Source organism: Phalacrocorax aristotelis, chromosome 1 (genome assembly GCF_949628215.1).
Source record: "Phalacrocorax aristotelis chromosome 1, bGulAri2.1, whole genome shotgun sequence".
Lineage (NCBI taxonomy): Eukaryota > Metazoa > Chordata > Aves > Suliformes > Phalacrocoracidae > Phalacrocorax > Phalacrocorax aristotelis.
This window is the reverse complement of record NC_134276.1, coordinates 118,296,070-118,308,605: the sequence shown is the minus strand read 5'-3', so window position 1 is coordinate 118,308,605 and position 12,536 is coordinate 118,296,070. Positions and strand designations below refer to the sequence as shown.

General features: G+C 36.7%; 1 protein-coding gene across 3 annotated transcripts in view; it reads left to right on the top strand.

Annotated features, from left to right (window-relative positions):
* The window catches only part of EPHA6 (EPH receptor A6), a 518,343-nt gene that overhangs the window by 396,841 nt on the left and 108,966 nt on the right, over positions 1 to 12,536 (top strand). For all 3 annotated transcript variants that reach the window (XM_075103359.1, XM_075103349.1, XM_075103369.1), the window contains one exon: positions 718 to 903. In XM_075103359.1, coding sequence (XP_074959460.1) covers positions 718 to 903 — 186 coding nt within the window. The remainder of the gene's footprint in view (positions 1 to 717; positions 904 to 12,536) is intronic.

The window sequence follows — 12,536 nt, the reverse complement described above, 5'->3', positions numbered from 1 at the left end:
TTTCAAGTAGGTGTGAAAGTCCACCTAAATAAATCATGTGCAAGTGCTTTTCTGGGGCATAATAGCAGTAAGTACATTTTAAATGCTTTCTACAATTGAAGGATAGTCAAGTATTCTGATATTCTCACGACATTTCTTTTCATGTAGGTCTTAGTGCATGACACCCTGATAGATAGATATTGCTATAAATAGATATTTTAGATAGGTATTTTGTCATCATTAGAATTAAAATCTTAAGTGCCATTACATTCCTTCTGCATGACTCAGCTTGCACACTCAGTCAGTATCACAAATACATTGATACCAAAGTTCAGTCTCAAAGTATCAGTTAAGCAAGATGAACCACACTGCAGAGGGCAGATGGTTTGGCTGTTGCAGTGAAAGTACAAGTCCGTGTGATCTCACAGTGTGTCACAAAGGAAAGGTGATTATTTTTTGTGAGGTAATGCTGAATGTTTCGCTTTTCTGGGATGTAATGAAACTCAGGAACTTGAATATTCCATCCGTTGTTTCTTCATGCACTTCTACGCAATGTGTGAGTTTCTTTAATATTTTTATTGACTATGAATATAACCCTGAACTGTTAAAAAAAGACAGCCTTTAAGATGGCTATTGAAGGTTATTTTGAAATATAAGGTGTGTAAGTTCAGCGACACAAAATGTACTGTAGCTCTTCAGGCACTCTGGATGATCTAACAATTATTTTGTCTATTTAAGGTGAGTTTGGAGAAGTATGCAGTGGACGTCTGAAGACACCAGGAAAAAGAGAGATACCTGTTGCAATTAAAACTCTGAAAGGTGGCTATATGGACAGGCAAAGACGAGATTTCCTGAGAGAGGCTAGTATCATGGGACAATTTGATCACCCAAATATAATTCGCCTTGAAGGAGTTGTTACAAAAAGTAAGTTACTGTAAATAGCTTTTTGTTGTTTTTTCCCATTCTATGTCATTTAGTATCAAAAGTAAGCATTACTTCCATATTCAATATGGATTGCAATTCTCAGAAATTATCCAAATCATAAAGTGCAGTAGAAACTGTGGAGTTTGGGAACATGTTAGGAAATTCATAGCCTATCTGTTTTCAACTAGAAATGGTTTGTTTTTATTTTTTAATAAAAATCCTCCTCATTCAAATAAAGTCTTTACAGGTGATTATGAAATAGCACTGTAGAGTTTGCTTATAGGCAGGTGGAATACAAGTAGAGAAAAATCGTAAATGTAACTGAGCAGACAATGAAGTCAAATGATTGTGTCAGGTAGCAGCTATAGTCTTCTTTTCCCACAAGCACTCACTCTTTATTTGGTTGTGTTTTACTGATTTTGGTACAGAAGAGATCAATTTCCTATTTGAAAGAAATAAAATGTAAACTCTTTTAAACTTACTGTACACTTGCTTCACTATGATTCACTAAAATTCCAGAATAAACTATGTAATGTCTTGCTCTTTATACCTATTGCAGCTGCCAGGAGATATCCCTTGCCTCCGAAATCTAACAATTTTAGCAGGGTTATGGGCTTTTCTGAAATGCTGAAATACCTAGTTATCATTTAAATATTAAGTAAAAGTATTATCTACATGCTTGTAATTTCTTTAATGCCAACTTTTTGTGTAATTAATTAAAAAACTCGTGAGTTACACTCTGCAAAATTAATCGTTGCCTCAACTAAGCCATGTTTTTTGCTCATTTGCAGTACTTATTTTTTTCTTTTAAAGGTCAAGTGTTGTATGTGTAAAACAATTATGTCCTCTTACTGTCACAATAAATACAACAAATATGTTATTAATATTTCCTGTTTTCACCTTGTTACAATAACAAAAGCTATGTTTGGAAAACACAACATACTAGAACACAGAGGAAATTATAGCTCCTGAACTCGTGTCTTTGGCATGCCATTTCAATAGGTTTACAGGATGACCTTATTCAAATCTGTCTCCCTGTGGTTCTAAATTAAGATGAAAAGGATCTTTTTTTTTTTTCTTCACACAGTATTGCAAGGGTAAATTCATTATTATTTAGGAATGTTCGGTTACTAGACTAACAGAATCTATTATGTTGCAGACTTCTGGAAAGATATGGCTTAGTGTCCTCCATTGCTCTCCCATCAGTAACTGCCATGCTGAGAACAAACAAGTACAGGAGTTAATCCTGGCTGAGCAGCATTGGAGATCTTTGACAAGAGATGTAAATGTATAGGAACTTAACTGAATTTAGCTCCTTGCTTCATAATGACCAGTATAGCAGCAATTAAATTCCACCAGTCTTGACCAACATTGGCAGTTTATGAACCAGTATCACAGGTATGACTAGGATCCACATGGTGGATCTAGTAGCGTCTCATTTCTGAACAAGGCTAATGGCTGTGATTTACAACATTGTTTAAATCCAGTTAGATGGTGCACCCAGAGTACAGTGTAATCTACTTGGCAATCTTTGCCACATTTATAAATTTTCTTTCTGTAATGTATCATCATCAGTCTAGAGAGAAATGAAGATTGCATTAACAAAACAGAAACAAACAGATAAATCAGTGCTCCAACATTAGAGTATTTGTTCCTGTTCTACAGGAAAAGTGCTTATAGTCAAATTTAAGTCAGGAAGTCATCATTAGCTGTTCTGCTTTTCTCTAAGGAGTCAGCAAACTTTATTATTGTTGTTTGAACATTTGCTTAGAGGTAATATAAAAGGAGTAGGTCTTACAGTCATATGCATCTCTCTCAGATATAAAATAAGTAGAGAAAGTTTGGAAAAATATTTTGGCGTCAGGCAGTTTAAAAAAAACCAACTATACAGCAATAATTACAGAATTTAAAAAATACTTGAGTTATCAACAAATTTCACCCTAAGGCATGGAAAGTGCAAGTTATATAAAGTGTAAAGGACAAAGTTGTGCAGTACTGCTCTGCTGCAGGGAAGAAGCTAGGGGTCAGGCTGAGCAATGGAAACACTTATTCTGCTATGCTTCTCTTGCAGATTTGTCTTTAGGTTGTTGCCTTGCATTTATACTGCCTCATCTGTGGTATTTAGAGAATAATGTGGCTTCAGCTGGGAGCAGAACAGTTACCTTGCATTTCACTAAATCCTAAATCTAGGAATGCACAAGCCAACACAGGACTGAAATTTCCTATAAACTAAAAGGTGTACTGTTAAAGTGAGACAGACCCTTGTCCCAGCCAAATTATTTATGTAATGATAGCATGATTAAAAGGTGTTTTGTGTTAAAACTTAGATTAATAACAGCAGAAACCATTTATCTGATGTGCATTACAGTTCCACTAACCTATAAAGGCACATCGGATGCAGTAAATTTGATTAATAGACATGTAATGCTGTTCTTAGCACATGCTTTCCTCTTTGTAACCGTTAGTCATTAACTTCCAGCAGCTGCTGATATATATAGCATCAGGTTGTAAGCAATACCTTCCATTACAGTGTTGTTGACTATAGAGCAAAAAAAGAAAAAGGATTTTATTGTAATAAGCAGAAGTGCTCTACCAAGTCAATATTTATTGACTGGGGCAATAACAAATTTGTGTTTTCATTACAAATGAGAGCTTTTATCTGGTGCTACCAGCTAAGCAGATGTTAACTTTTAAATGATACTGTTTTCAAAATTGCTATGGAATATGTACTGTACAGGATGAAAAAATGCTAAACTATGCCTGCTCAGAAGTAGGTCTGAGAGTTTTAATCCCCTTTTCTGATTGCCTCATTTCTTATTTGTCCTAACTGCAATCCCTAATCACAGAGAGCAGTAGGCAGAAGTGTTGCTGTAGCACAAGCTTTCTGTTAGCAGAGGGTTCATTTCAAGGGGAGTTTGCTGGGCCAAGGCAGATACACCATGGCACAGAATGTGGCTCCAATAGTTCACTTATATTGCTAATCAGAAGTCACAAGGGAAACTTTATTCCTGTTTGGTTTGTTTTAGCAACACCATTCCTTGCATGCTTTGTCACAAAAGGCTGCTTATTGCCTTGCAAATTGAAGAGAGATGCTTAGGCACTTTATAAAAACATCTGTTTCCCTTTCAATTCATATTAGCACAGTGATAATTTTGGGAGCTCTTCTTGGGTGTGTCAGGGCACGCTTAGCCAAGTTTTATGTCCTTGTCCAAGCTGCTGCTATTTCATAAACAGCTATAAGAAAAATAAAACTTCTTTCTCCAGCACGGTCATATGTAACCAACATTGAGAGCTGGGCTATATAGAAGTAAAATGTGTCTTCCCCTTGTACATCACGTTGAAGTCTGTGTTGCAGGCTTTCCATGAAAAGCCTGTAAAGTAAACTAAAGCTAGGCTTACAGCAAATACCTGCCGACAAAACTGTATCTACGAGAGACATGATAAAATGGTCCCTGACTGTTGTAACTGTACTTGAAGAAATCACTGGTGTTACAGTAGCCAAAATGGAATTTATAGTTAGCTCAGCTTGATGGTATCTTGCACAATAGTTTGAGGCATGGCCTAGTCAGTACTGTGTAACACTCTGTCAGTACAAAATGCCAATGCATGCAAGGGCTTTACTGTAGTCATAATCTAAGTTTGTTCCTCTCCCCCTCAGACTTTACCCCAAATAACTTTCGAGTTTTAAAATTAATTTCTAAGGAATTGCTCCCATTTCTGAACTCAGACATCTGGGGGATTTGCACCTGTCACATTTACAAGAGGAAACTTTTTAAGGCATTATTTTTCTTTAACAACATTCTGTATATTGTTATTCTCCAGAAGAATTTTCAAATTAATCCTTTCACAAAAGGAGTATGAATGAAGACAAGCACCTAAATTTTTGGTTCTGAGTAAGCTCACATGCCCAGAACATCAAGTCTGGGTTTAGAATGGCACCTTCATCTCCCTTATTGTCTCCTCACTGTTTTGCTTTAGTGACTTTCAAATTGTGAATGCTACTGCAGTTCAGAAATCTTTAGTCAGTCATCTGGCAGATTAAATTCAAAGCTTTAATCATGGAGTTTCTTTTTAAATCATTGTATGTAATACAATACAAGAGGAATCCCAAGGTCAGTGTACCTTGCCTTGTCCATGAGGAAGGCAAAGCAGTAGTATGGTCCTCTTGCACTACAGTTTGCAGTATACAGCTCTTCATATCTGACCCATTTTTCATTTATTAAAAATGCAGGAGATAACAATGAAATTTTTTTTTCTCAGGCAAGACTTTCTGTTCTGGGCCCTTGAGTCCTTAGTGTAATGAATCTAATCTTGCCCTGTTCTCCAACCTGTTAACAGGTGGAGACTGTTAAAGGGAGTTCAGAATTTATTTTGGAAGATGACATATTTTGCAGTACACATGTTTATTATACACAGCATCGTGTACTTGGCTGTTATGCAAAAGGATTGAGGAAGTTTTGTGGCAGTGTTTGTAAGATTCTTACTTTGGTCATAGATGGTGAAATTGTACTCCCTAGAAATGAGATTGTGCAAAGTTTAAATGTTGACCTTTTAAGAGTTATGTTGTGACTATTTGAAGTAGGCTACACCATGATAGCTTACAAAATATGATTATGATTATTCACAAAAAATGTGACCTATATTACAGTATTTATCATTGATTTCTGAAAAGTAAAACCTGACAGAAAACATATGAAGTTAATAAATTCCATATTAGCATTATAGTATTTTTTATAATCTAGAGTGTAACCAATTTCAAATCTTCTTCAAATTTCAATAAACTTCTGTCAGTAACCTCAGTACATCACTGAAGACATCACTGTCATCTCCAGGCACAGATGTACTTGTTGGAGGCCCAAATGGCTTCAGAACCACCCCTTGAACACACCTCTTCCACTGGCAGGCACTTACACCTGCCTTATGCAACAGATACACAGCAGTATATGAAGACATTATTCATCCCTGAATATCTTCCATTCTGCATATGGACATTCTGCTGTGACACAGAGTGGTGGTGAGACTATATGCGTGACCTATTAGCCAGTGGCCTTTACATGGATTAGGCATAAAGCTGAGTTTGTCTGATGAAACATATTGTAGCTGTGCACATAATGATACACATAACAGCACGATTTCAGTTGTGTTCAGTAAGTGGAGCTGTAAATTTAAATTTGGCTCATTGCCTTTATTTTCCTTTGTATGTTCCATAGGTAAATATCACAACACATTACTGAATTCAGTGCTGCTGTGGCCAGCAAATTAAAGCAAAAGCCACAACCACCAGCTGCAATGATAGACAGATTTACTAGATCCATTTATTAAAATATCATCCAAATAAAGAGTTGAAAGTTAGAGCTGTGGATGTGACTGCTGTAACAGAGACAAAACTAATATAGCCTTCTTGCAAAATAGGTTACCCTTCATGAACTGGTATTGAAAGAACGTAATTAATGTTGATAGTAGTGAGTTATTTTTAAACATGCAAGTATGTCTGTGGATATTTCGGATAACATACACAAACCAGCATGCATTTCGTTTGTTGAAGGTTGCTGCCAAAAATTAAAAATACACAGTACTTGATTCTCCCAAATGACACACACTTAAAGGAAATTAGCTTTTAACCCTGTGGAAAAATTAAGTTTTTCTTTCATTCATTACAATCTGAGATATTTTTTTTTTGCAAAAATTAAAGGGCCGTTATGGTTTCCTGAAGTTCAAATCAGACACATTTCTGTGTTCTGCTTTTCTGTTTTGCAGCTAGCAAGCTGCACATTATATACATTATAACTGTCAACTCAGCTGTAACATCTTTCACAGGATGATAAGAAGTGAAGAAAAAGCATATTGTCAAACGGTCAAACAGCTAACATCTTGTTAGCAGCAGCTTGATCTGCCCATGATACAGTATCTAACATAACTAAACTTTTAAAATTCTGCTTTTATGAGTTATGCCTGAGAAACAGGATTTCACTTTCTTCAGGATTCTTTGCCATCAGATGTCTGTATTCAGACATGTAGGACCTGACTTTCAAAGATATTTAGATGCTTTGATGTGAGATGTGGTTCTAGTAGAAAAATAGGTGACAAAACATTCTTACCAACAGCGATGTAAAGATAGTTATGTGGATAAGAAACGGCCAGAATATTTTTTTTCTTTTTAAGGAAAAGCATGGTTATAAATTTGCATAATTAGCATAATTATTAATTGCAAGTGATTGTGTTTCCACATATCTTCTGAATAAAGTATGAAATTTCTTCCGCCACGACTAAGTAGAGAAGAACACGGTACAATAAGTTAAAAGGCAAGATAGTTATAGTGTGTAGGTGATACATGAAGGGATGAGGCTTTTTTTAACAAATGTAGCCAGAAGATCTAATAAATAACAGAGGGAGACAAGACTGCACTGTGCTGACAGTTTTGCTGCAACAGCACGGCTGATCTGTTGCCTGTGTAGGAAAACCATATGAGCAATGAGGAGAAAAATTATAAATAACAATTGCAACTGCAGGTGACAGGTAAAGGAGTGAGGGGATTAAAGAGTGTATATAAAGTAATCAATAATGCTGATTCACAAGCTGTGTTTGGTTGATTTCTTTTGATAACTGTACATTAATTTCTTATTCTTTATATATGTATTGGTAAAGTCCTGTTGCAACTTTGTTGTTGCTAAGTCTTTGCTGAGAAGTGAGGGGCTTTCACTGAAATTAATACCAAGATGTGCTGAGTTTGAGAATAATTGATAACGATAGCTAAGAGAGGTTCTGCTGTATTTTAGAGCCTAGCAAGGTCAGAAGCATTATTTGGTAAGCTTCAACCTAATTGTGAAATATTACAGCACTCTCAAAACTGAGGCAGGTTTGTGTCCTTTTAAAAGGCAAATTAAATAAATGCTTAACTTCATACTGTTTTTCAACAATAAATTGTTCTTTTGTAAGAATATACAGCATTGGGCTGTGAAGGACACTGAGAGGTCATCTTGTCCATCTTCCCGCACCAAGGCAAAATCAATTATATTTAAACTAGTCTGGATAGATGGTTGCCTATCCTATTCTTAGTAACCTGTCCTGGTGAAGATTCCACAGCCTCACTGGGCAGTCTGCTGAGTGTTTAACTGTCCTCATCCTTAACCTTCCTAGTGTTAAACTGCATTTTTTAAATGCACCTTAAGTCCATTAACTCTTTCCTGTCTGTGGTGGAACAGTTTGTGCCTTTCCTCTTTGCAGCTATATTTTACATTTGTACACCATTATGTCTTTACTGTCTTCGGTAAGTCACCCAGGTTCTGTCAAGTCTTTCTTCATGGTATATGTTTGCTACACCTTTGGTCATTCTTAATACTTTCCTTTGGACTCTTTCCAGTCAATTCATATCTTTTTTAAAGGATGGCTTTCAAAAGTGGATACAGTGGATGCTGAGCCTTACCTTCCTCTAGTAAGCAGGAAAGAATTATTTTAAACGTAAACTGTGTTACTCATCTTTAAATATCCGTGGTTTTCAATAGCAACCATTGTTCGGTTTATTTTGATTTATTATTACCCATAGATCCTCCTCTGTGAAACGGCTTTCTTCCAGGGTGTATTTTTGTGGTTGTTTACTGCCTTATCTATTGATCTGCTTTGTCTTCACAGTATTTTGTTCTATGTTTTCTCACACCTTTCCCTAGCATGCCAAGTCGTTTTGCCTTCTGAAACTAATCCAAGAGCTCCTTCCACTTTGGTGTCTTTCTCAGATACAGAAACACACTCTCAATTCCAGCATCCCAGTCTTTAAGGAGAAAACAGAACAGTAGCAAAAGTCCTGAACCATACTATTTGGATTTTTCCAGGTTGACAGTGACCCACTGAGGACAGTTGCCCAGCTGTTATTACACTGACTGTGGAGTAGTTATATCAGAACAGGAAAGCACAGTGAACCGTCTTGAGTGTGACAAATCTGGGATATGCATATGTAGCATTTCTGTAACTCATCTATCTGTGAGACCTATTTGTCACAAACAGAAATTAGACTAGCACGGTATTTGCTCTTGAAGAATGTCTGCAGATTGTTACTTACCACACTGTCACCTTCTAAGTATTTGAAAATGTTTTAATTACTTTTTCTGTTTCTAAGAAATGAAGTTAGTCTGACCGAGTCCTCTTTTCTTTCTAATGCATTGTATTGTGGTAAACTTCATGAAGCATAAGTTGATTAAGTAAAATTGAAACAGGTGTGAGTCTTGATACTTGCAACTCTCATAACCTTTTAGTTATTATAAAAACATTTGCAGACCAGCAGAAAAGGAATGAACTGGAAGTCAAGTTTCATTACCACGTGCAAGTCGTTTGTGTGTTGTTTCATCTTTCCAGTTAATTCCATGTACAGAACTATAGACAGGATTTTGTTATATGCTTCAGGGATCATCATACTCTCCTATGGAGGGATATCCATCCACCCGTACTGCCCAGTATTTTGCTTGTGAAATGCCTCCACAGTACCAGGAGGGGCATATTGCAGTTATGGGGAGATGCAGCTTAGTTAAATGCCAGTGGACATTACTTAATTCAGGTGTTACCAAGTCTGGTTGATTAGAAAACCAGAAGAGCCAAAACACCTCAAAAAATCAAACACCTATATTCACTGACATAGTTGATTAAAATTAACCTGGAAAACCCCTTCCAACTTAACAACTTCAGTTTTGCAAATGCAGCCAAGACCTTTGAATGACGATATAAATTTCTTGCAAATATAGCTTTCTTTGAAAGTTCCATAATGGAGCTCTTGAGTACGAGGTTGCAAATCATGTAAAATCACGTACGAATGGTAAGAATCTCAGAAAATGAAATGGGTATGTGTCTGAATTGCCAAGAGAGAATAAATAGACTAAGCACTACGATTGGAGAGAATATTGATAGAATTAGACAATAGCAAAGGAATGAATCATTGTATAGACACAAGAAATTTAGTAGTTGTTCATTTGGGGCATGTTAGCTATGAAGTGTGGAAGATAAGGCAACTGAATTAGTACAGACAACAATAATAAAAAACAAATAAATTTAAAAGAATTTCTGGTTTCTTCACTGCCAAAAGAAATTAATTTTATTGAATTTGACCACGATATAGAAACAAAGATGGGCAGTTTCCTGACACAGAGCAATCTAAGAATTAAAGCTTCAATCACATTCTTGTGGGGAAATGCCTAGAGTGATTATATAATCTGAAAGCAGGAAATGACAGTCCTTAACTACACCTAATCAGCACAACTATGATACTTTAGCCTGGGGAAACTTGAGGAAAGTATCAAGTAAAAAGCAAAAAGAGTAAAAAGAGTTAAATCACAGAATACAATTTAGAATGCAAGTTTGTATGGATCATGATGTGACGTAGTCAAGACTGACATCTCATTGCCTCAGACTATAATTGCTTACTGCATGCCTTTCTTTTGTGCTGCCGTTAGTCTCTTAGTTTCCAGTTGTAGTTCTTGTACTACCAGTCTCCTAAAGAATGAAAGACTGGCAATAAAGCTACTGTAGGCTGCAGTGGCATGCAATAAGACTTTGGACCAGAAAGACTTTCATAGTTAGGGTAATATATATCTATATTTTCATGGATTACAGTTGGTTCTTGATAATAAGCAAACAGAGTTGTCTTGCTTATGGTAGAAGCCTCATCACACCAGGTTTTACCATCATGTTGTTTCATGATCTTTTGAGTAAGATGTTATGCTAAGACTGCACTTTTAGGGAAGAAATCTAGATATGAAAATAATAGAGATAATTCAATGTTTCTGTCCCACGGTGGGTGTTGGGTCTAGATCTATGTCTGATACCAAGGAACACAGCTGCTCCTTGAGGTGACAGGATGAAAGATGGGAGACAATCATGGTGACTAATAAATCCCTGTTGTTACTTTTCTTAAGAGAAACAGCTGCCATTCTCACTGGCTTAACTAAACTCAAACTTACATGAGTATATCAAAAGATGTGGTACTTTCAATTTGATACAAAGTTATTTGCAGCGTATTATCTTCACATTGTCTAACGTTTGCTTGTGGCTAAAGAGTTCTTGTTCACCCTCACAGTTTTGTTGGCATTTCTCTGATTCTTTGGGTAAGCCTACTGCCTTACATGTATGAAAGGGTTATTGTGGGGACTTCCAAGCTCATTTATTAAGTGTTTGGAAACCCAGGGGTCAAAATGCTATTGAAGCACTTTGAAGTGCTTGAAGTGCTATTGAACCATTGCAACTAAATAATTTATTAATGCTGGAACCTTATTAGGGAAGAGTTGTCAAATATAGTAAATATTATAAATAATATTAATCTTCTCTAGTCCAGTGGATTTTAGGTATCTTAAGGATGGAAGTATGTATCTCAGTACTTCTACAAATCTCAGAAAATGTGTAAGCCTTATTAAAGTAAACAAGTACAAGATAGCAACTAGATTTTTTTGGTAAGTTGAGATCACAGAATCATAAAGTAGTTTGGGTTGGAAGGGTCCTTTAGAGGTCATCTAGTCCAATTCCCCTGTAATGAATGGGGCCTGTCCAACCTGACCCTGAATGTTTCTAGGGATGGGGCATCTACCACCTCTCTGGGCAACCTGTGCCAGTGTTTCACCACCTTCATAGTAAAAAATGTCTTCCTTACCTCCAGTCCAAATGTACCCACTTTTAGTTTAAAACCATTGCCCCTTGTCCTGTCACAACAGGCCCTGCTAAAAAGCCTGTCCCCGTCTTTCTTATAAGCTGACTTCAGGTACTGAAAAGCTGCAATAACGTCTTCCCAGAGCCTTCTCTTCTCCAGGCTGAACAACCCCATAGGAGAGGTGTTTCATCCCTCAGATCATTTTTGTGGCCCTCCTCTGGAGCACTCCAACAGATCCATGTCTTTCCTGTGCTGAGGGCTCCAGAGCTAGATGCAGCACTCCAGGTGGGGTCTCACCAGAGCGCAATAGAGGGGCAGAATCACCTCCTCTGACCTGCTGGCTACACTTCTTTTGAGATCCTTAAATAACTTTTTAAAACTGATGTAAATATCTGTGTCCATACCCAAAATATAGCACAGTTATCTGTACTTTCTCATATGGGATATACTGACCTCTTTATGGATCAATAGTATTGGTGTTAGCACTTTCAACCATGTTATGGTGCCAGGTTCTTGTTACCAGCTGTCTGAGTTAAAGCCTTCACAGAAGAAACAAGATAATGCATTGTGTAAATATACCCTAAGTCACCTAATATGCAAAATGATTGGCTTGTAGGCTTGAACTTTGATTGACTGATGAATGTTTGGGTCATTAAAATTGTTCCAGAAAAGCTGTACCCCTTCTCTAGTTCACATGTCATTAGATTTTACATTTGGTTGCGAGTATGTGAGTAAGGAATGAAATAATAAGTTTTTCTTATTCTATGTTGCTTAGGCCTACCAGTTCACTTTGCCAAATTTGTGTTGAAACAGAACATGCAAGACCAACATCAGTAATTAGTTGAAGGGAGAATGCCAGCAATGTGGTACAGGTTAATCCATAAGGACAAGTTATGGTCCTTAGATTTACCTAAGAAAGGGCCTTGTTATCAATCTCCTGTTACTCCAAAATAGGGAAGCCATCAGACCTAGGGAACTGCTAGTTCAGCAAGTAGTTATGGTTGTGGTTGTC